This window comes from Ursus maritimus, unplaced genomic scaffold (genome assembly GCF_017311325.1).
Source record: "Ursus maritimus isolate PB19 unplaced genomic scaffold, ASM1731132v1 scaffold_5, whole genome shotgun sequence".
Lineage (NCBI taxonomy): Eukaryota > Metazoa > Chordata > Mammalia > Carnivora > Ursidae > Ursus > Ursus maritimus.
Window position 1 is genome coordinate 77,332,020 of NW_024426663.1, and position 23,117 is coordinate 77,355,136.

At 41.5% G+C, this 23,117-nt stretch overlaps 1 protein-coding gene across 1 annotated transcript in view; it reads left to right on the forward strand.

Annotated features, from left to right (window-relative positions):
• Window positions 1-12,773, forward strand: part of LOC103679980 (zinc finger protein 879) — a 39,693-nt gene extending 26,920 nt beyond the window's left edge. The window contains exons 6-8 of the mRNA XM_040622612.1: window positions 3,050-3,176; window positions 3,630-3,725; window positions 8,262-12,773. Of these exons, the coding sequence (XP_040478546.1) occupies window positions 3,050-3,176; window positions 3,630-3,725; window positions 8,262-9,676 (1,638 nt within the window). The 3' untranslated portion in view covers window positions 9,677-12,773. The remainder of the gene's footprint in view (window positions 1-3,049; window positions 3,177-3,629; window positions 3,726-8,261) is intronic.
• The last annotated feature ends 10,344 nt before the right edge of the window (window positions 12,774-23,117 follow it).

Sequence of the window (23,117 nt, forward strand, 5' to 3'; positions counted from 1 at the left end):
AAGTTCTTCAGGCTGGAAGGAAATAATGCCAGGTGGGAGCTCTCATCTTGGCAAGGAAGTGAAGAGCATTAGAAATGGAGACTATAAATATAAATATAGAAATACTTTTTGCTCTCAGTTGCTTTAAAATGTCTAGATTGTTTAGAGCAAAAACATACTGAATGGTGGGGTTTATAATATAGGCGGGTATAATGCATATGACAGCCGTGGATCTAAGAGTTCATTTGTGGCTGGCCTGGAAAAGCTCCATCTTTAACTCTGGGGACGCCCGGATGGCTGATTGTTGAGCCCTGGGCACGATAAAAGCAGTGGGTGTGCTGTTTAAGATCCCAGTGCCCCTGGCTGCCCCCAGGGTCGTCATCTTTGCTGATGGTTGGCAGCTGGCCTACATGATTTGACAAACCTCGCTTGATACACAAAAGGCCCCTGCTCAGAGTTTCCCGAAACTTCGAGCTCTCTCGAATCAAAATTCCTCCTATAGATCCAAGGACACGGCCTTGTCCGTGTGTGCAAACAAGGGGAGATTGCACATGGAACATCTCTCAGTCCCCCGGGGCCTCAGTGCACTCTCTGTCTTATTGCATCATACCCGTTGCCCCCCGTGAGCGTGCCTGGTGAGGTCTGGTGAGTGCTGTCAACTGTCTGAACTGGGAGCGTCTTTCTAACAAGGGGAGCATGAGGAAGTGGTGGTGGAATTTCCCCTATACTCGCAGGTTCTTGCACTCTATGTGAAATCAAACGTTAGCTCTAACTAGACCATAAAGAACCAAGAACGTATATTATAATTCCCAGAGCAACCAGTACGAATGCAAAGAGGTAGAGCTGAAAACGCAATACACAAATTAAAATAGAATCGAAAAAATTTCAAAACAAATGCACACATCCTGTTAAACAATGTAAGGGTGCCAAGTAATAAACAAAAGATTGCTTTTCTGCCTCTCCACAAACATGAAAGAATAATAGGGGTGGACAGCTTGTTGTATTCTTCCAAATGTATCTGTATAGAGAGGTAGATAGATAAAGAATTTTTCAACAAATATGGATTGTTTTGCAGCTCGATTTTTCATATGAATCAGTGGTGTGTCAAGGTCAAATTCCAAGGTCAGCCATGTAGATCTACCTCATTCTATTTAGTGGTTATACATATAAAACATTTCATGGAATCAGTGTCCTGTAATTTGCTTATCCAGTCTCCTGTTGATAGATTTAGGGCGGTCTTCAAGTTTTCACTACTGTCTTAGTTTCCTATTCTGCTGTAACCAATTGCCACAAACGCACTGGCTTAAAACCACATAACTTTCTTCTCCTGCAGTTCCGGGGGTCCAAAGGCTGAAATCGGTTTCACTGGCTTAAGGGCAGTTTCCTAGCGGGGCTGGTTTTCCCTGGAAGCTCTCAGGGGGAATCTGTTTCCAGGCCTTGTTTGCACCTTGGGCAGCGGCCTGCATTCCTTGGCTCGGGGCCCTTGCAGCCGTCTTCAAAGTGCATGACTTCAGTCTATTTCTGTCCTCATGTCACCATCTTGTCCTCCTCTGGCTGTGACTCCTCTTGGGTCCTAACAGGGATCACTATGATTACACTGGATCCTCCTGGATAATAATCCAGGCTCTTCCCATCTCAAAATCCTTAAGGAGCACCTGGGTGGCCCAGTCGGTTAAGCATCCAACTCTTGATCTCAGCTCAGGTCATGATCTCGGGGTCGTGAGTTCAAGCTCCACATTGGGCTCCATACTAGGTGTGGAACCTACTTAAAAAAAAAAAAGATCTTCAGAGTCCTTTTATTTTTGTATTTAAAAAAATTTTTTTAAAGAAAAAAACAGAAAGCATAAGCGGAGGGTGGGGTGGTGGACGGGCAGAGGGAGAGGGAGAATCTTAAAGAGACTCCCTGCTCAGCGCAGAGCCCCAACGTGGGGCTTGCTGTCAACGACCCTGAGATCATGACCTGAGCTGAGATCAAGAGTCGGACACTTAACTGACTGAGCCAGCCAGGTGCCCCCAGAGTCCACACACACACACACACACACACACACACAGAGTGTTCACAGGTTCGTTACGCAGCCTACCACAACTGTAGGCTTATCCGTAAAGTTCCGGTGAACATCCTTGAACAAATATCCCTACCCAGTTGTGAAAGGATTTCTTGTAGTAGAATCCTAAAAGTAGAATCACAGTGTCAAAACACATCATTTTTCAGGCATTCCAGCTTTTTCATACAAGAGTTGGGGTCTGGCCAACCTCTGCTTTCTCACATGTTGGGGTTTAACAGGGTTTTCTTGCACGAACTTCCTTTTCTCACAGTTCCCTACAAGACCTACAGTCTTGTAGGTCCTTGGGGTCTTTTTGTTTCCGTAGACCGTGGAAACCCACGTGACAGTATAGCTGACAGATCTGTCTGCCTGAATTCAGTTCCAATCTCCACCAATTTCCAACAGGATTACCTTGGAAGGTGACGTAACCTTTCTGAGCTGTTTCTTCATCTGCGAAATTATTTAATTATAGTTTCTTCTTAATAGGATTTCTCTGAAACTCAGCAAAGATACTGTGAACAAAGCTCCCGTCATAGTCCCTAACATACAAGTATCCAATAAACGTGAACTAATATTATTCTTATCACTTGCTTTACAGCTCAGAAATTCCATTTTGTTTCTGTTCTGCTAATGGCATTTCCAGAGTTTTCTGGCATTGCTCTAAGTGTATTCTGATTTTTTTCCCCTCCCCTTTCATGTAATTGGGATTTTGAGTGAGAAGGAGGTGAAATGTACGTGCTCGGTTACTCTGACAGGTCCCAGGCTGGGATTGAAATTCCCCATTGGCAGGGACTTTGTCTTTTTCCCCCCTACCCTCCCAGCACGTGGCTCCCAGTGGGCTCCCAGTAGGTATTTGTGACGTAGTTGCTGGGTGGTCCCCAAAGTAACATAAATAGTCGAGGTGAAATACTTCGAATCCTGGGAGGTTTTCAGGATAGGTTGCCACACATCCCCGAGCCAGCCCCGTACCTACCGAATGGTGGAGAAGTTGGTCCCGCTGAGCAGGGGTGGATTTCCCGTTGCAGGAGTCTGTGACATTCAGGGATGTGGCCGTGCTCTTCAGCCGCGACGAGTGGCTGCGCCTGGACTCCGCGCAGAGAACCCTGTACCGGGAGGTGATGCTGGAGAACTACGGCACCCTCGTCTCGCTGGGTAAGGACCTTTCCTCGTGATGGAGCGTCTGCCGGGGGGAGCTGCCTCTTTGGGGTTCAGAGTCCACAGCTTCTCTCCCGCCGTGCCCCTGGGAAAGGATGAATCTCTGTGGAGTGGAAAGTGTGCATTGATGTCAGGCCGCCCTTCACGCTGTGCTCTTCTCCTTCCTCTGCCTTCCTCCCACCCCGCCTCCTGACCAGTGTCCTCCTCTTCCAGTCCCTGAGTGCCCGTGTGGAGTCTGAGAAACATACAGGACTGCCGTGTTAGAGGCATTCGTAGCCGGGGCCCCATATCCTTTCTGAGCCGAGCCCGCCTCCTGATCCAGGGCCCCTCAGAAGGGCTGGTGCTGCCTGCTCTGCCTCCCCAGGCTCCCCTCTCTGCACTGTGGGTTCTGCTTTGTGGGCTCTGGGGTTGCCCTTCATGCCACCCATTCAAACCCTTCCTCACGAGCAGGGATTCCGTTCTCAATGCCGAAGGTGATCTGCCAGTTGCAACAAGGAGAAGATCCCTGCGTGGTGGACAGGGAGCTCCCTCGGGACGCCTGTCCAGGTGAGTGAGTGGCTGGGAAACGGGCACAGGGGGTTTTATACATGAGCCGGCCATGAGGAAGCAGTGCTGGGAGAACTTCCCTGGGAACTCTGAGCCAGGGCCTCCTGACCGGAGGCTCCATGGTTGTGATGGTTTTCTTGGCATCAGGAAAGCCCTTGTGTAGACCTCTTTCTTCTCCTCCCTAACACTCCCCTCATTCTCTACCTCTTTTCCTTTCCTGCGGCTTCGCCCACTCCCCTCCGCCATCTCAGCCTCTTGGCCTTCATGGTTTTCTTCCCATCTGCATTTACACACGTTCACGCCCGACGGATTTTAAGTACTTTACACCCTCTGTCCTGTTTTGAATTCTTTGTAATTTCGTTCACCAACCACATTCTTCAGAGTGTTGTCAACGCCCCCATGTCTCTGATTTCTTAACTCCACATTCCCTTTTATCTCCCCGGAGATTGGCCTGTCGCGTCCCAGTTAGAGTCAACCAGCTCTCCTTGACCACTGTAGCCTTTCCAGCCCAGGGGTTGGCACACTTTTCCTACAATAGGGCCAGATGGTACATAGTTTGACTTGGGGGCCATGGGGTCTCTACTGCAACCCTTTCACTCCCCGTTCGTAATGCAGACGCAGCCAGAGACAGTGGTATGTGTATTGGTGTGGCTCCCTTCCAGCGACAGCAGCTGGGGTTTGGCCCCCAGATCTGAGGCTTGCACACTCCTCTTCTAGCCCCAGCTAATCTTGCTGGTCTTATCCTAAAACCGTAGGTTGTTGGAGTTGGAGGGTCACTTGAAGACGGTCAGGTTTAGTCACCTCTCTTTATATCAGAAGAAACAGTGCATCAGAGGTTGTAAAACACTTTGCTTACAGAGCCAGAGAGCTGAAGAGCAGTGGCAGAAACCTAGATCACCTCTGTCCTTTCTGTTCACCATGTGACGTGGATTTGCAATATTTTGCTTCTGTCTTTGTGGGTTGGCCTTTGATCCACGATTCTTGAATTTATTGGCTTTTTTTTTTCACACTTTTCACTTTTATTAAAATACATTCTTCTCCAAAAAGTTAGTGAGGGGTACAGGATAGCACTTAAGATCATGGTTTGAATTGACATTCCTAAGCTCACATTACGCCTGCCATGGCTCACAAGTGCTCTGTGCCACGGGAAAGTTACCCGCCGTCTCTGAGCCTTGTTCTCCTCTCCCACCCTCTGCGCCATCCGCAGAACGATGTTTTCGAAACTCAGGTGTTAATCCTGTGCCTCAAGAGACTTCGTTGTTTCTCGGTTATTATCCACAGAGGCACGTACCATTCCCTGCTGTGACCTTCAACCTACTTCATAGCTTGTGTCCATGTTGCTTTATAGGCATCGGTGGCCCCTTCCATGCCAGCTCATGTTCCCGCCAAACCCGCACACTCATTAAGTTTGTGTGTTATTCCGTCTTGGATTACCGCCTCCATCTTGTCCCCTGAAACCCTCTAACCCTGCAAGACCCATCTGTCCGCCTGACCTGTAGATTTTCCTTATTTCTCCTACTTTGCAGTCACCGTTCATTTCTCAGTCACTCGCATTCACATGGCACTTCCTCCATGCCTCGCACGCGTCCGTGACAGCGCCTGTCCTTTGAATTATAGTTACTTCGTTACTATTTATTTTCCTAATTAGATTGTATATATTTAAGGAAGAGACCGGGTCTTTCTTTGAATTCTGTGCCTCCGGTATCAAATATCCTGCATTGACCTACGAGTGTCTGAATTTAATTGAGCTGCATTTATGATGAACTCCGTGCTGATGAGGCTCAAAATTAAGAACTTGGTGCCGCCTGGGGGCGCCTGGGTGGCTCAGTCGGTTAAGCATCTGCCTTTGGCTCAGGTCATGATGCCGGGGGTCCTTGGGATCGAGTCCCGGAGTCCCGCATCAGGCTCCCTGCTCCGTGGGGAGTCTACTTCTCCGTCTTCCTCTGCCTGCCATTCCCCCTGCCTTTGCGCGGGCGCTCTCTCTCTCTGTCAAATAAAAAAACAAAATCTTAAAAAAAAAAAAAAAAAAAGCCCACGGCCGCTGCATCACTGCTCGGCTTCCACTCTGTCCTCGTTCTGGTCCAAGCTGCCCACTCTGCTGGCTTTACCAAATATTCCTGCATCGTCTTACTATTACCTGCGGAAAAGTGGACAGCACCTGTATTATTCTTCCGAGTTCCTCCGCCCATTGTTCAGGACTCTGTGCTTGGCCTCATCCTGTTGAACCCAAATTTTAACGAATTCCAACCTGGATTTCCTTTAGTCAATAAACCTCCCCTGAATGGGTGTACCTTCCCCCCAGATGACTGCTCAGGCCTCCTTTCTGATTCACAGGGTCCTCTTTCTTGCTCTGCTGAAACCCATCCCCTCTCCATTATCCAACTTCCCTCATAAAACCACTGCCCGCTAACACTGTCAATGCTGGTTTGTTGGTTCTCTGAGCCTCAGACCTGAATGAGACAGTCGAGGCTTCTCAGACAAGGGGAAACGAGCTATTCCTGTCTAGTCATTTGTTTGTCTCATGTTATCCTTGCTGATCATTCATTATTTGTTCAATGAATGACTGATTGGGCTTCAGGAATCCAGCACGAGAGGAGAGAATCTCTTCATTTTTAAGGTCACCGGCTCTTTGTAATTTTTCCAACTTACTCTGCCCGTTCATTCATTATCTTTTTTTTTTTTTTAAGATTTTATTTATTTATTTGACAGAGATAGAGACAGCCAGCGAGAGAGGGAACACAAGCAGGGGGAGTGGGAGAGGAAGAAGCAGGCTCATAGCGGAGGAGCCTGATGTGGGACTCGATCCCATAACGCCGGGATCATGCCCTGAGCCGAAGACAGACGCTTAACCGCTGTGCCACCCAGGAGCCCCCATTCATTATCTTTTTAATATAAGACATTCTAATTGTGTACTTGTTGTGTCCACAGTAGGGGATTCACAAACAACCGTAAGACGTAGCCAGTGTTCTCCTTGAACAAATACTTGAATTATTTTCAGGTTTCATATACGTATATATTAGTTAAGTGATAGAATATATAAGTAAAACATGTTGTGAAATTCTAAGAAAGAGATGGCTAATTTAGGCTTTACTAGTTAAATTTCTTTAGAAAAACGAGGTTAGAGTAGCCTGATAAGTTTCTGGATGGGCAGGGAATGCCACATTGTGGTCAAGGATGACAAGAGAGAAGGTACCCTGGTTGATCCTTTAAAATCCAAACTGCTGGGTTTCCCATTAACATCATGCAGAAAAATCTGTATTTTTATACAGATTTATAGCCTGTATGTCTTTTTCCTCTTACTATTTGATTTTAATAAAATACGTTTTCTTACTAAAACTCAATGGATTTTATTAACATAAATAACCTAGTTATACTTTGTTTTATTAAGTACATACAATTACCTCATTACAAAGACCTAGTTTTAATCTATTTTCAATCATGGATTGATTAAAGAGAGCCAGATTTTAACCCACAGTTCCTTAGAATCAGTTCAAGCTAAACCCTTTCACCTACCATCAGATCTGACCTTGGGGCTTGGGCATATTTCAGAACTTTGGGGCATATTGACTCCACATTTCTCACAGACTTTCATTAGCCTAAAAAGATTCCCACAAAGGAGGTTAATCTTCTGGTCGCAGCTTATTAGAGGAGACAAATATATCTCTTTCTCCTCAGGATCAAATAGGAAGGAGAAAAGTGATGGCAGGGTGGTATGAAGAACTGTTATTCCTCCAATCACCAGGGACAGATTGTTGCAGGTGGCCGATTGATTCCGTATTTTCCTCCTCTTTATAGTCAGCATCTTGAATTTAGATCAGATATCCTCAACACAGTCCTGCTTCAGGGCTGCTGTACGTCTTAAAAGCTGAACGTCCTCTTTTCACAGACGTTGATATGAAATCAGATTCACATACAACTTCACAAAACTTAAGGAAAACATTCCAGAGATTCTAAAATTATTGTGTGTAGAGTTTCAGCGAGAACATGGGGAAAAACATAATAAAAGCCATATGTGAATAGAAAGGAGAAAACAGGGGTGCCTGGCTGGCTCAGTCTATGGAGTGTGCGATCTAGATCTTGGGGTTGTGAGTTGGAGCCCCACACTGGGTGTAGACATTACTAAAAAAAATAAGTAAGCGAACTTAAAAAAAAAAGGAGAAAATAAAGACAAGTTACCTGCTTCATTGCTCCATATACAGAGTAGGAAATGATTACCTGAGGTATCCCATGGTATCCAACTGCAGCTTACGAGCTGACATTTTTCTGTAGCCTCATCCCTTCTGCTCAACCAGTTCTTGTCTCTGCGTTTACTTCTCTCAAGTTCCAGTGTTTCCAGCGTTAATTTGTCCGCTATACTCTCCTCCACCACTCCTTCCCCTCTTCACCTCTCTTTCCAGCCCAGATGCAAGACCATATTTGAGATCAAAAGGTTTCAGAGCTCTTTTACACGTACTATTGCCAATTTTTTCGTCCCACTGATGCATGTCTGTCTCTCCGGGTAGAGGTGCCGTCATTCATGCTTCTGACTCCTTCCAGGTCTCAAGACTCAGCCTGAAATGGAAGCCTTGCCTCCCAGACAGGGCATTTCTATAGAAGAAACATCTCAGGGAATAATGAAGAAAAGGTCCATTAAGTGTAGTCACTGGGACAACAATTTTGGACAAACCTTGGGATTTGAGAGCGGGACAGAACAGGAGCAACCGAAGAAACCTCTTCGGCAAGTCCTGGCCCCCCACAAAAAACCCGTGAGTGGAGATGGAAAGCAGACAAGTCTTGAACTGGGGAAAGGCTTACTTATAAACACAATTCTTGTTACACAGCAGAGTGTTCCTGTAGAAAAGATACCCAATATATATTACGCCTTCGGGAAAGATTTTAAACAGAATTTTGACCTAATGAGATGCTTCCAGATTTACCCAAGAGAAAAACCTCATATTTGTCATGCATGTGGGAAAAGCTTCACCCAGAATCTCCATCTGATTGAACACCGGAGAATTCATACCGGCGAGAAGCCCTACAGATGTGACGAGTGCGGGAAAACCTTTAGCCACAGATCCTCCCTTCTTGCTCATCAGAGAATCCATACGGGAGAGAAACCTTACAAATGTAATGAATGTGAGAAAGCGTTCAGCAGCAGTTCGACCCTGATCAAGCATCTGAGGGTACACACCGGAGAGAAACCCTATCGCTGCAAGGAATGTGGGAAAGCCTTCAGCCAGTGTTCAACCCTCACCGTACATCAGAGAATTCATACTGGTGAGAAACTCTATAAATGTGCCGAATGTGACAAGGCCTTCAATTGTAGAGCAAAACTTCACAGACACCAAAGAATCCATACAGGGGAGAAACCCTATAAATGCAGTGAGTGTGGGAAAGGTTACAGCCAGTTCGCATCCCTGGCTGAACACCAGAGGCTTCATACTGGGGAGCAGCTGTGTAAGTGCTTGGAATGCGGGAGAACCTTCACACGCATCTCAACCCTTCTTGAACACCGGCGAATTCACACCGGCCAGAAACCCTATCAATGTAACGAGTGTGGGAAAACCTTCAACCAGTATTCCTCCTTCAACGAACATCGTAAAATTCACACTGGGGAAAAGCTCTACACCTGCGGAGAATGTGGGAAAGCCTTTGGCTGCAAATCCAACCTGTACAGGCACCAGAGAATTCACACCGGAGAGAAGCCCTACCAGTGTAATCAGTGTGGGAAGGCCTTCAGCCAGTATTCGTTCCTCACTGAACACGAGAGAATCCATACCGGGGAGAAACTCTACAAGTGTATGGAGTGCGGGAAGGCCTACAGTTACAGATCAAACCTGTGCAGACACAAAAAAGTGCACACGAAGGAAAAACTCTATAAATGGAAGGAATATGGGAAGCCTTTGATCTACAGCTCCTCCCTTACTCAGTATCAGAGATTTCTTAGAGCAGATAAGCCCGGTGAAGTTTAATTCTTCCCTCAAGTAATTCGAGACTCCTCGGTGGAGAATAATAAATAGGGCACAGACTCTGGATTGGAATAAGTCTTTTTTTTACTTCTGGAGAAAATATTATACTAGTTCCTGCTAAGTCATGGTGAAATTGATCAGTGGGATTATGAAGAGCACTGATTTGTCAAATTTTCTAAGAACCATTAAATGCTAATAAGGTTTCTAAGAACATAGAAAAAATTTTTAATTTGTAGAAAAATATAAAAGGCCTAACTTTAAAAAACATGAAAATAATGGAGTATACATTCTGCTTCTTTCACTAGAGTTTATTCCCTTTCTAAGACCAAGCTTCAATATGAATTTTCTTTTAAACATAGTCATTGAGTTAATAATGTGAATAGGCGTGAGGCCGTATTTGCTAAAATGGCAGGCCAGCACAGGACATGTGCTTTTCCATGAAGAGAAGCTCAAGGTAAAAAGGAATTCTTTAAATTCAAATTTTCATGTGGAAATAATGAAGCTTACTTTTTATGAACTGCCCCAGCGGCAGGCTGTCTATATAAATATATGTATGTGGACATAGGACATACAGACATACACACATAGCTTTAGAATATATGTATATTTTTCCCAGAAGTCTCTGATGATTAAAAAATGTGGTTTCATTAATTTAGAATTAGTTTTCGAAATTAAAATTTTGCCCAAAAGGAATTTCTTTTCCTTTTCCTTATATTATTTCTTAATTTGGTATGATTCGACACTACTGAATAGCATCTTAGGATAGTAGAAGTTTCAGTGCACTGAAGCGAGGGAGACTCATGCAGATACTCTCTTATCTGTTGCAGAAGGTATGTATTTGCAGAATCTGACCATACACCCCTAGCTCATTAGAGCCAGGAGGAATTCTCATTTAGTTTATTTAGCCTTTCATTTCACTAACAAAATTGAGCTCGTTGGGCAGAGTCAAGGCTAGAATCTAAGTTTTCAGCTCTGGTTTTCTAGGATAATTGTAGATACGAATTATAATCTTTGGCTTCCAACCTCAAGTCCCGAGAGTACTACTATTCACTATTTATTTTGTAAACTGGTTAGGCACAATCACAGTAATTTAATCGGTTCTATGTCTATGTTTGACAGGTTCCCCCAACTGCAGTTTTTAAAATTGACTTACAGTCCCGTTCTTTCTTTTTCTTCTGTGTCCGTAATTGTACCTGCTTTTATAATAACTGTCCATAAATCCTCAGACTCCGCTGAGGTCCAGAGGGCAAAATTGCTTTTGGGGTTTTCATATAGAAGATTGCCTTTTCGTTTGTTTTTGTTATTCGTTTTCTAGGAATTCTTTTGTGTAAAGTGATATGTGAATATTTTATTATTAAACATTCTAGTCATCAGTTAAAATTGGCTTTCCAAACATTGCCATATTTTTAACAAATTTAACATTTGCATTGTCCCCTGGGCCCACTTCCCACAATTTTATATCTCACTTTCACAATTGGTATCATTTAAAAGAAGTGTTCTAATAAAAGAAGCTAGAACCTTCTGTCTGTGAAAGGTTTTAGAATTAAATGCAGGCATTCGGCATAGCATATTTCTTGACCTGCCTTAGCTCATTTGAAAATATCTTTTTATTTATTGAACTATATTTATGAGGAAATGAGCTTATAAAAAGACCTCAGTGTTTAACACTGGACAGAGCCATTTGTTAGATATTCTAGAGAAAAACATGTTTGGTTACCCAATAGCAGTGAGCATGCTTAGTACCCAGATTTTGGTTTCGAAATGCTGTTCCCTGTGAAAAGGAACCCAGGCTCATTGGAGAAATGGCTGATTCCGTATCTGGAGGAGAGAAAGTAGATGTGTCTGAGGTATCTTTTTATGAAACAAAAGAAAAACATAGTATTTAAAGACTAAGCACTCAAAGGATAATGTCAGAAGGACACGGGAGCCATCCTGAGGGTGCTCTCACTGGTCAAATTTAAGATAATTTAAAAATCAAAAATAACAGTCAATGTAAGTGGTTATAACATGCTAAGTAAAAATGAGCCCATAATGAAAACATGGTGGGAAAAAAAGGAAAGCTTTCTATAAACTGATTTGAAGAATGCCATCTTTTAACTGTACAAGGAATGCCAGACTTAGAAAAATCACCATTTTATACCCTTCGTGTAAGGAAACTACGCAAATTCAATGGATGATGAACCCGTTAGGTGAAAAAAAATGTAGGAACATTATACGGTGTCAAAGGTCACAGATACCAATTGCAAAGAAAAGACACAGCTTTCTAATGGAGAGCTCTGGCTGTCAGACTGAGTTTCCCTGCTAGTGGGACAGCCTGACATTATGTGGCTCCTGATGAGATACAGCGTGAGGCTCACGTGATCATCTGTGATGGATTCTTGCCAAGAGTGTTTAATGAAGATCTAACCGAACCTCTTATCCAGCTTTCTGTTCCTGTTTACAAGAAAGACAAGAGATAGAGGAACAGGTTGAACTCCACAATGAGGAAACAGACAAACCCAGAGTTGGAGACTTTGTACAAGACCACTGGTCTGGACTTTTCAAAAAGCCAATGTAGTAGAACAAAAAAGAGACTTTTAGATTAAGGCACTCGAGAGTCATAAGCAAGGTGTGATCCTTAGTTGGCTTCCGATTCAGAAAAATTAGAGCAAGCATAAAAGACATTTGGGAGGGGATACTTGGGGAAGTATGAGGATGGAATGGGTTTTAGATAATGTCGTATGTTTAATTTTCCTAGAAGTGATGATGGTATTAAGGTATTTAGGATGATGCCCTTATTCTTAGGAGATGCATGTAAAAGTTTTCAAGTTTGAAAAGTCATGATGTCTGCAGCACATTTTCAGGTGGGTATGTAAAAAATTAGTCAACTTGTGAAAAATTAGTCAACTTTGTGGAGGATATAGAGATGGTCATTGGTCATCCTTTACGTTTTTCTGTATGTTTATAATTTTAATAAAAAATTGAGGCAAAAAGTGAGTGCATAATGTGATGAATATAAAGCTTCCCATCAGAATTTTTCCTTTGTACTTAGGTAAATTTCCTGTTTGAGAATTTATCCCCTGGGGATGTAATCATTGGGAATAAAATAACTTTTGGTTCATTCTTGTTTCACTTTATTTTTCAATGTGGTGCTTGAACTCATGACCCTGAGATCAAGACCTGAACTGAGATCAAGAGTTGGATGCTTAACAAAGAGAGCCACCCAGGTGCCCTGTTCTTGTTCCAGTTTAAATGGAGTATGCACCTGCCATCTTGTCTCTCCCACCAAATATAAACAACAACTCGAGAGACAATGCATGGAGCAGCCATCTGAGAACCCTGACTTGTATGGTAGAAGACAGATTTAAGAAGGAAACCAGAATTTGAAGTAAGACCACTCTGGTACTCCCAGACATTCCTGTGGTAAGGACAGTGGTGGTTAAGCAGGCATCTAAACATTTGAGGGAGGGGAACCCTTATCTCCTTTCAGAGGCACTACTTCCCTGCTACTTGGACCTGGAGGTAAATATATCCATGAGGTGACAGCAGAGAGAGCCCAAAGCCTTGGATTTTTAACCAGAAGACCAGGAAAAGGAAGTAGCCCCTCGGAGCTGGAATGTGTCAGGTGGCGAGAGAAAAAGAAAACCAGAGTATTCTCCTAGAGTTGTGTATACAAACCTAGACTCAGCCCTGATCTGGACCCAGAGTCTCATAATATTCAAAATGTCCAAGATATAATGCAGAATTGCACAAAATATAAAAATCAGAAAAATCCCAACATTTCTAGGAAAAGGACAACAGACACTATCCTAAGATAACACAGATGTTGGAATTATAAAGTAGGTATTACAATAGTATTTCAAAAAGTATGACCATTCTTGAATGGAAGCTTCAAAATTCTCAGGAGGAAAATAGATAATGTTATAAAAAAGGAACCAAGTGGGTATTTTATTTTATTTATTTATCTTTTTTTTTAAGATTTTTTATTTATTTATTTGACAGAGAGAGAGAGAGGCAGTGAGAGAGGGAACACAAGCAGTGGGAGTGGGAGAGGGAGAAGCAGGCTCCCAGTGGAGGAGCCTGATGTGGGGCTCGATCCCAGAACGCCGGATCATGCCCTGAGCTAAAGGCAGACGCTTAACAATTGAGCCACCCAGGCACCCCCCAAGTGGGTATTTTAGAACTGAAACATAAAATAACAAAATTTACCCAAAAAAATGGAAGAATTCAGTAGCAGAATAGAAATGACAGAGAAAAGAGTGAACTCGTAGAATCACATGTGTTATCCAAACTGAACAAGAAAGAAAAAAAATACACAGCCAAATCAACTGGTTGGGGGGGGATAAAAAAAATTAAATACCCATTTATGATAGAAACTCAGGAAACTAGAAAGAAAGGAGAAATCAACCTAATGAAGGGCATCTACCAAAACCCCACAACTAACATCATGCTTAATGATAATCAATTGAATGATGTTAAGATCAGGAAAAAGTCCATGTGTCCACTCTGGACACTCCTACTCAACTTTGGACTGGAAATCCTTGCCAGCGCAATCAGGCAAGAAAAAGGAATGAAAGGCATTTGGTTAGAAAGGAAGAAATAAAATGGTCTTCATTCAGATGATGCAGTTGTCCACTTAAAAACCCCAGGGAATCAACAAAGATGCTCTTAGGACACTAAGAGTTAAACTAGGAGTTTAACAAGGTCGCAAGATACTAGGTTAACATACAAAAATTAATTTCTGTATCTATGTAGTAGTGATGAGCAATTAGAGAATAAATTTCAACAAGCTACTCCATTTGCAATAACTCCAAAAGGAAAAAAAGAGAAAAGTTGGCTAATGTGTGGCACCTCTATGTTGGAAACCACGAAATGTGGATGAGTAACATCAGAGAACGCCTCAATAAATGAAGAGACATGCCATGTTTACAGATTGGAAGATGTCATATAGTTGTCAATTCTCATCAGTTTAAGCTATAGATTTAACACAATTCCAGTAAAAATTTCAGTAGGAATTTCTGTAGATACAGCCAAGCTTATTCTAAAATTTATGTGGAAAGGCAAGGCAAGTAGAGTCGCCAAAGCCATTTTGAAAAAGCAGAGTAAAGTCAAAGGACTCAAAATAATCAACTCCAACTCTTATTACACCCAGGCGAGCTGAGAGCACATTCTCATTCGTACCATTGAAATACCCTAAACCAATGAAAACTGCCTCATCTGTCTATGTTTCTGGTGAGTGATTGTCATTATTATACCAAGAAGTTCCCACGTTGGGTCCCTAATGGTTAGTTACTTAAGGCCAGAAGGTATCTCCCTTCTATTGATCCATATCCTGTGTCCTCTGGTGGACCAATTCTTCAATTCTGTATCCAGATTCTTGCTCTTCCCTCTTTTAGGAAGGATACAGAGGACTGTGGCAGAATAAGCAAGAATAAATCTTTTCAGAATGAATGCAGGACAGAAACCAGTCTTTTCCCCAACCCTGTAATTAGCAGCTAGGAAGTCCTGGTGTCAAAGGTGACAAGATTGGTGTGATGTACACCAAGAGGGGCTGCTGGTGGTTGCTTCTGTTCTGTCTTGTTGGGAGACTAGCATGTGGAGAGATTAGTTTGCTTCATGTGTTTTCTTGTGACCCTGTTTGCTTTGGGAGCTTTGTACTGCTGTCTGCTGCCCCACCCAATTCCTTAGTTCTTTCTTTCTTCAACCACAGAATCACATTTCCCACACTGAATGGACAGAAATTTTAAAGGCTTTCTTTGTTAAATATAACATATTCAACAAAACAGTCCCTGGTGTTGAAGGAGCTAAAACTGGAAATAGATCCTGAAAACCAAGACTGGGATAAAAGCTCAACTACCTTTTGAAGGGCAGGGGAAACCATGTTCATCTTGGAAAAAGCTGCTCGTTCTGGAAAGGAAGTTGGTTTCTCAGGGTTAGTACTATGTTGCCCCTACAGGACAAAGGCAAGCTTCCCCAAGTTACAACCAGTGGAGAGGTGAAAGCAAGCATGATAAAACCCAGGGAAGAATCTTCTCTCAGAGGAGAAGAAAGGCAGCATCACCTGTACCCGTCCTGGGTCTGGGATCCCAGCACAGCAGAAAGTATAGGGTGACAGGCTGTCCCAAGCAGCACAGCTGTGACTTCATCCTGAGCTCTACTCTGGGGAAATATCCTCCTCCTCTTGCTCTGGCACATGTGTGGCTCTGCAGGTGAGGCTCCAAAACAGTGGTGGAGATAGCTGTGCTATAGGAACTACACTGACATCACCACAAGAATGTATTAGTGTTAAAATGGGTTGTTTCTGAAATTGTCATGAGACATTTATTTCAATAATGACTTAAAAGTTATGCATTAGAATCCTATATAATGTCTCTAGAGTCTGCAAATTTGAAGGGGTATATAGTAAATATTTTAGGCTTTGTGGACCAAAAGACAAGATCAAGGGTGTTATGTTCGTACTTGTATAGCAAGGAAGAAATTTCCATACACTTTTAACGATGAAAATAAAAATATAACAATTGAGTAATTTTTGTTGTCGTACAGGCCTGCTACTGAGACTAGAAATCTTTTCCGGGGATGGGGGGGGGTAACTATTTTGCTTAAAGTTAGTATTCCTTATCATCAAAATGGACCTTACCAACGTAATCCAATGGAACAAATCATCTTTCAACAAATGATGCTGGGACACCTAAATGCAAAAGAATTAAGTTGGACCCCTACGCCACCATATACAAAAATAAACTCAAAGTGGATTAAAGACATAAGGCAAGAGCTAAAATGATAGATAAAATTCTTAGTAGAAAATTTAGGCATACATCTTTGTGACCTTGGATTAGGCAATGATTTCATAGATAAGACACCAAAACAACAAACAAGAAAAGAAAAAAAATGTGTGAATTTGACATCATCAAAATTAAAAACTTTTGTGGACCAAAGGCCACCATCCAGAAAATAAAAAGACAATCCACAGAATGGGAGAGAAATCTTGCAACTCATATATCTGATAATGAACACATAAAGAACTACTAACAACTCAATAATAAAAAGACAAACCAAACAAAAGTGGGCAAAGATCTGAACAGACATTTCTCCCAAGAAGATACACAGATAGTGAAAGAAACGCATGAAAAGATACTCAACCTCATTTACCATCAAGGAAATGTAAGTCAGAACTACAAGGAGATACCACTTCATACCCATTAGGATGGCTAGAATAAAAAAAAGAGATAAAAAGTGTTGACAAGGACGTAGAAAAATTGGAACCCTCATGCACTACTAGGGGGAGTACAAAATAGCTCAGTCTCTTCGGAAAATAATCTGGCATCTCCTAAAATGGTTAGGAATAGAGTTGCTCTATGACTTAGCAATGCCATTCCTAAGTATATACTCAGGAGAAATAAAAACATACATCTATATAATAACTTGTACACAAATGTTCATAGCAGCATTATGCACAATAGTCAAAAAGTGGAAACAAACCAATGGTCATTAACTGACAAATGGCTAAATACACATAGTAGCATCAACAATGGAATATAATCTGGCAATGAAAACAAATGAAACACTGAGAAATACCACTAAATGGACCGATCTTGAAAGCATTGTGCTAAGTAAGGAAGCCAGGCACAAAGGACCACACATGGTGTGGTTTCGTTTATATGTAATGTTCAGAATCCAGCTTGGAGGATTGGGGGAAGTGGGACTCCTGGCCATGGGGTATCTTCTTGGGTAATGAAGATGTTCTAAAATGGATTGTCCTAATGGCTGAGCAACTCTGTAAATATAAAAAAGCATCAGGTTGGACACTTTAAATGGGTGGAATGCGTGGTGTGTGAATTCTATCTCAACAAAGTCATAAAAAAATCTGCCAGTGCTTATCTGTTCATAATAATACGGATCTCCTGATCTGTAATGACATTTTGAAAATTTTGTCTTTGAAAATGTGCTTTCACATGGATAGGCATTGTTAAATTCCAATATTAGTGCATGAGCATGAGTGGAATTGAGCAGATTCATTGCTTGCAATTCATTTATAGAATTTCATCAGATTGTTCTGGGGCACCTGGGTGGCTCAGTTGGTTTAGCATCCAACTCCTGATTTGGGCTCAGTTCATTTTTCATGACCTCAGAGTCGTGAGATTGGGCCCCACATCAGGCTCTGCGCTGGGCGTGGAGTCTGCTTAAGACTCTCTCTCTCCTTCTACCTTCCTCTCTCTCCCTTCCCCCACTCGCTCACTCGCTCTCTCTCGCTCTAAAAAAAAAAAGAATTTCATTATATTGTTCTTTTGATATTTTCCCATTAGTGTATCATTACATTTCAGTTTAATCGTTTCCAATGAGAGGTTAGGTGGCTCTTCCTCTATTGTACCATTAAATGGATTTTGAAACATGGAAATTTCCTTTGCACTTGCATTGAGATCCAAAAAATCTTGCTAGAACTGAGTCTGTGCTCAGAATCTGTATCTGCAGAAAATATTTATGGGAATAGAGATGGCACTTTTTGTTTTAAATTTTGACAGTGTAGCATGTGTATAAAGCGTCTTGACATTACTTGTGATTCAAATATTAGTTGTTATTGAAATGAATTTGCAGCAGAATAAATCTTGCATAGAAAGTCTGATTTGCCCAAATTTTCAGCTGAATTTATTAAGAAATATTTATTAAGTCTGCAGCAAAAGCTAATTTCCAAAGCCACCCCATGTTTATTAACAGTGGTCAAACACAGTTCTCGCTCAGGAAAATTCCACTCTCAGCCTTGACTTTTAAAAATGGCAATAAAACTTTACTACCGCTAAGTCATTGAGCTGCTGCATAGCAGAGCAAGTCAGGATATTCAGCTTCTATTTCTGAAAGAGAAAATTCACGGAACTGACAATAGTTAAGTCCACAAGGGCAAATGAAGGTCACTATTGGCCACAAACAGAGCTGACAATAGTTAAGTCCACAAGGGCAAATGAAGGTCACTATTGGCACTACTTGCTCAATACAACAGGACAGACTCCAGTTGATTTCCTGCATGAATAAGCACAGGTTTAAGACACTTTACATTTTCACAGTCTTTGTAAATGTGTTCGACTAAGCCTCTTTTTGTGCTTCCCGTGTTTTATATACGTCACATGTTCAAGTCCGTTGGAGCACTTCTTAGTGACTCCACTTTGGGTTATCCTCAATGAGCGTTTTTTCAATGTCTTTAAGAATATTCTTGCCTATAGTTGTTCCACACAGACTATTTATAGACGCTAGTTCTTCCATCATTTTTAAACTCAGCATCGACTCATCAAATAAACACCGACCAAGCAGAATCATGAACAACTGCTGACTCATCCAAAGCCAAAGGAAATCAGTTAAAGTCATCCATCTTACTCTTTACTTGACTATTGATATTGCTAACAATGTCCTCAACCCTTTGAAGGACTGTTCCACTGGAGGGCTTAAGCAAGTTTATCTTCTCTGGACGTATTTCTCTGGCTGCTGCGACCAAACATTTAATTAACTTACCATCAGTAAACAGATTTCCTTGCTTAGCTAACAAATGATCCATCAGAAACTTACTTTGGCTAGCAGCCTCATTTTCATCTTTTAGTTTTTGTGAAGAAATTAGGCTGTGATGAGATACTCCAGTTTTTATCTTCAAATATTCCCTCCATTATTTCCCTGAAAACAGGAATGTTGGATCTTCTCTCTTTTTTTCTTTCTTAGCTTGGCTACAAGTTTATCAATTTTACTGATCTTCTCAAAGAAGCAGCTTTTGGTTTTGTTAATTTTCTTTGATTTCCTGCTTTCAGTTTTATGATTTCTGTCCCGGTTTTTATTATTTTTTTCCTGTAATCTAAACTTATATTTCTCTCTTTCTCTAGTTTCCTTAGGTAAACCTTTAAATTGTTGATTTAGATCTTTCTTCTTTCTTAATATATGCTATAATTTTCCACATAATCACTTCTTTTACTGCATCCCATGGATTTTGGTAAGTTGTATTTTATTTTCCCTTCATTTAAAACACTTTAATTTTTTTTCTTGAGACTTCTTCTTTGACTCGTGCGTTATTTAGAAGTGCATTGTTTCAGGTGCCATTGAAAGTGATTATCGGTATAATATCTACCATGTTTGTAACAATCTGCTATTCATTGTACACAATTCTTTATTTCTTATTTTCCCTTTCTTTTTCTGCCTTCTCTGATTTTAACTGAACATTTTGTATCATTCCACTTTGTCTCCTCTCTTAGCACATCAGTTATACTTCTGTTTAAAACCATTTTAGTGGTTGCCTTGAGTTTGCATTATCATTTATGACTACTGTATGTTCACTTGCAAATAATACTCTACTGCTTCGCGTGCAGCGCAGGAACCTTCAGACAGAGTATTCTCCATCATGCTTTCCCATCCCTTATGATGTTGCTGCCCATGATTTCACTTATATCCATATGCTATAACCTCTTGCTGCTATTATTACTTAGGACACAATGTTATCTATCAGATCAAGTAAGAATAAGAAAAACACAGGACTTTATTTTTCCTTCAATCTCTGCCTTTCTGCTTTTCACTAGGAAGATCTGACTTTCTGACCTTTATCATTTTCCTTTTCTCTGAAGAACTTTTAACATTTCATGTGAGGCAGGTCTACTGGTGACAAATTCCCCCAATTTTTGTTTGCCTGTGAAAGTCTATATTTCTCCTTCACTTTTAAAGGATAATTTCACTGAATACAGCATTCTAGGTTGGTACGTTTTTTTTTTTCTTTCAACACTTTAAATATTTTACTCCACTCTTCTTGTTTTCATGGTTTGTTGTGAGAAGTCAGATGTAAATTTTATTGTTCCTTCTTAAGAAAGGGATTTCTCCCCCACTCTGGCTGGTGTTAAGATTTTTCTCTTTTCTGTTGGTTTTCTGTGGTTCAAACACGATATGGCTAGGTGTTAGATTTTGAGGTATTGATCCTATTGTTGTTCTGGGAACTTCCTTGATATGTGATTTGGTGTCTGTCATTTGATTTTGGAAAATTGAGAATATTGAAGAGAAAACTGAGAAGCCATTATTGCTTCAAATATTTCTTCTCCATTTTTCCTTTCCTCTTCTGATATTCCCATTATGCATACATATATCTTTTGTCTTAGATCTTCTTGGTCTTAGATCTTCTGTTCCATTCATGTGTATGTGTAATCTTTAAAAAATTTTTTATTGGTTAAATCCCTAGGAACAGAATTGCTAGGTCATGTGGAAAGTGAATGCTTAACTTTAGAGGAGGCTGCCAAACTGTCTAACTGGTGGTTCCATTTTGATTTACCAGGCACAGTGTATGGGGCTCCCGTTCCGCCACACCCTTACCAGCACTGGCTATTGTCAGGGGTGGTTTGTTTGTTTTGCTCATTTGTTTTCATTTTAATCATATTAACAGGTTGGCAGTGATGTCTCATAGTGGTTTTAAAAGCATTTTCTCCTTAATCCAGTCATCTGTTGAAGGGCATCTCGGCTCCTTCCACGATTTAGCTATTGTGGACATTGCTGCTATGAACATTGGGGTGCATATGGCCCTTCTCTTCACTACGTCTGTATCTTGGGGGTAAATACCCAGTAGTGCAATTGCTGGGTCACAGGATAGCTCTATTTTTAACTTTTTAAGGGACCTCCACACTGTTTTCCAAAGTGGCTGTACCAACTTTCATTCCCACCAACAATGTAAGAGGGATCCCCTTCCTCCACATCCTCTCCAACATTTGTTTCCTGCCTTGTCCATATGTACAATGGAATATTACTCAGCCATCAGAAAGAACGATTACCCAACATTTGCAGCAACATGGACGGGACTGGAGGAGATTATGCTAAGTGAAATAAGTCAAGCAGAGAAAGACAATTATCATATGGTTTCACTCATTTATGGAACATAAGAAATAGCAGGGAGATCGGTAGGAGAAAGAAGGGAAGAATGAAGAGGGAGTAAACAGAAGGGGGAATGAACCATGAGAGACTGTGGACTCTGGGAAACAAACTGAGGGCTTCAGAGGGGAGGGGGGAGGGGAATGGGATAGGCTGGTGATGGGTATTAAAGACGGCACGTATTGCATGGTGCACTGAGTGTTATACGCAAGTAATGAATCACGGGACTTTACATCAAAAACTAGGGATGTACTCTATGGTGACATAATATAATGAAAAAAATATTATTAAAAAAATAAATAAAAGCATTTTCTTTTTTTTTTAAAGATTTTATTTATTTATTCATTCGACAGAGATAGAGACAGCCAGCGAGAGAGGGAACACAAGCAGGGGGAGTGGAGAGGAAGAAGCAGGCTCATAGCAGAAGAGCCCGATGTGGGGCTTGATCCCACAACGCCGGGACCACGCCCTGAGCCAAAGGCAGACGCTCAACCACTGTGCCACCCAGGCGCCCCAATAAAAGCATTTTCTCTAATGACTAATGATTTTGATCATCTTTCATATGCTTATTTGCCATCATCCGTTCATCTTTTTTAATGATCTGTCTGTTCAAATCTTTGCCATTTGGGAGGTTTCTTTGTTTAAAGCTGAGAATCAAGAGTTTTTTAAAAATAGATTTATTTATTTATTTATTTTTAGAGAGAGAGCGAGCACAAGCAGGAGGGTCATAGGGAGAAGGAGAAAGAATCCCAAGTAGACTCCACACTGAGTGCAGAGCCCAGGGCAGGGCTCGAGCTCAAGACCCCGAGATCATGACCTGAGCCAAAACCAAGAGTCAGGCGCCCAATCAACTGCACCACCCAGGCGCCCCAACACTCAAGAGTGTTTATATAGTCTATAAATGTCTTATCAAATAAGTGATTTGCAAATATCTTACCCTAGTTATGTGGCTTTGTTTTCAGCAAAGCAAAAGTAATCAACCGTATTCAGATATATATGTACACACCCCTCTAGGGTGGAGGCTTTGCCAATTTCTCCTTGAGGTTATGACAACTTCTGATATATTAACCTGATTAATTGAATTGTTAGAGCTTTATAATCATATCACGATCCTTCTCTATCCAGTAATGTTTTTTGCCTGAAGATCAAAAGCTAACATCTACATAGAATTATAGTCCTTTATATTATAAACATTGTCGTTTAAATTGTCTTAGAAGCAGGGAAGGAACTGTTATATTTGGGCACTTTGCCAGGAATCTAAAGGCTTTGAGCTCTATTCTCTTCTACCGCTCAGCCCAAACCTTTGTTAAAAGTTTGCCACGTTACCAGAAGTGATACCTAGTCCAATTCCAACAAATAGAAATAGACAACTTTGAATTAAACATTGATAAATGGCATCCCAGAATTGTCAGATTGGATAATTCAGGCCAAACATCCTACTGAAAATAACTAAACAGATTGAGCAAGAGAAACAAAACTCTTGAATGCATCAAATAGCTAAGAGGCTATTGAGAAAGCCTCAGCCACTAGCGCGGAGCAGATCAGAGCCCAGAGAGGTGAACCATAGCCACTAGGAGACTTACACAACATTATC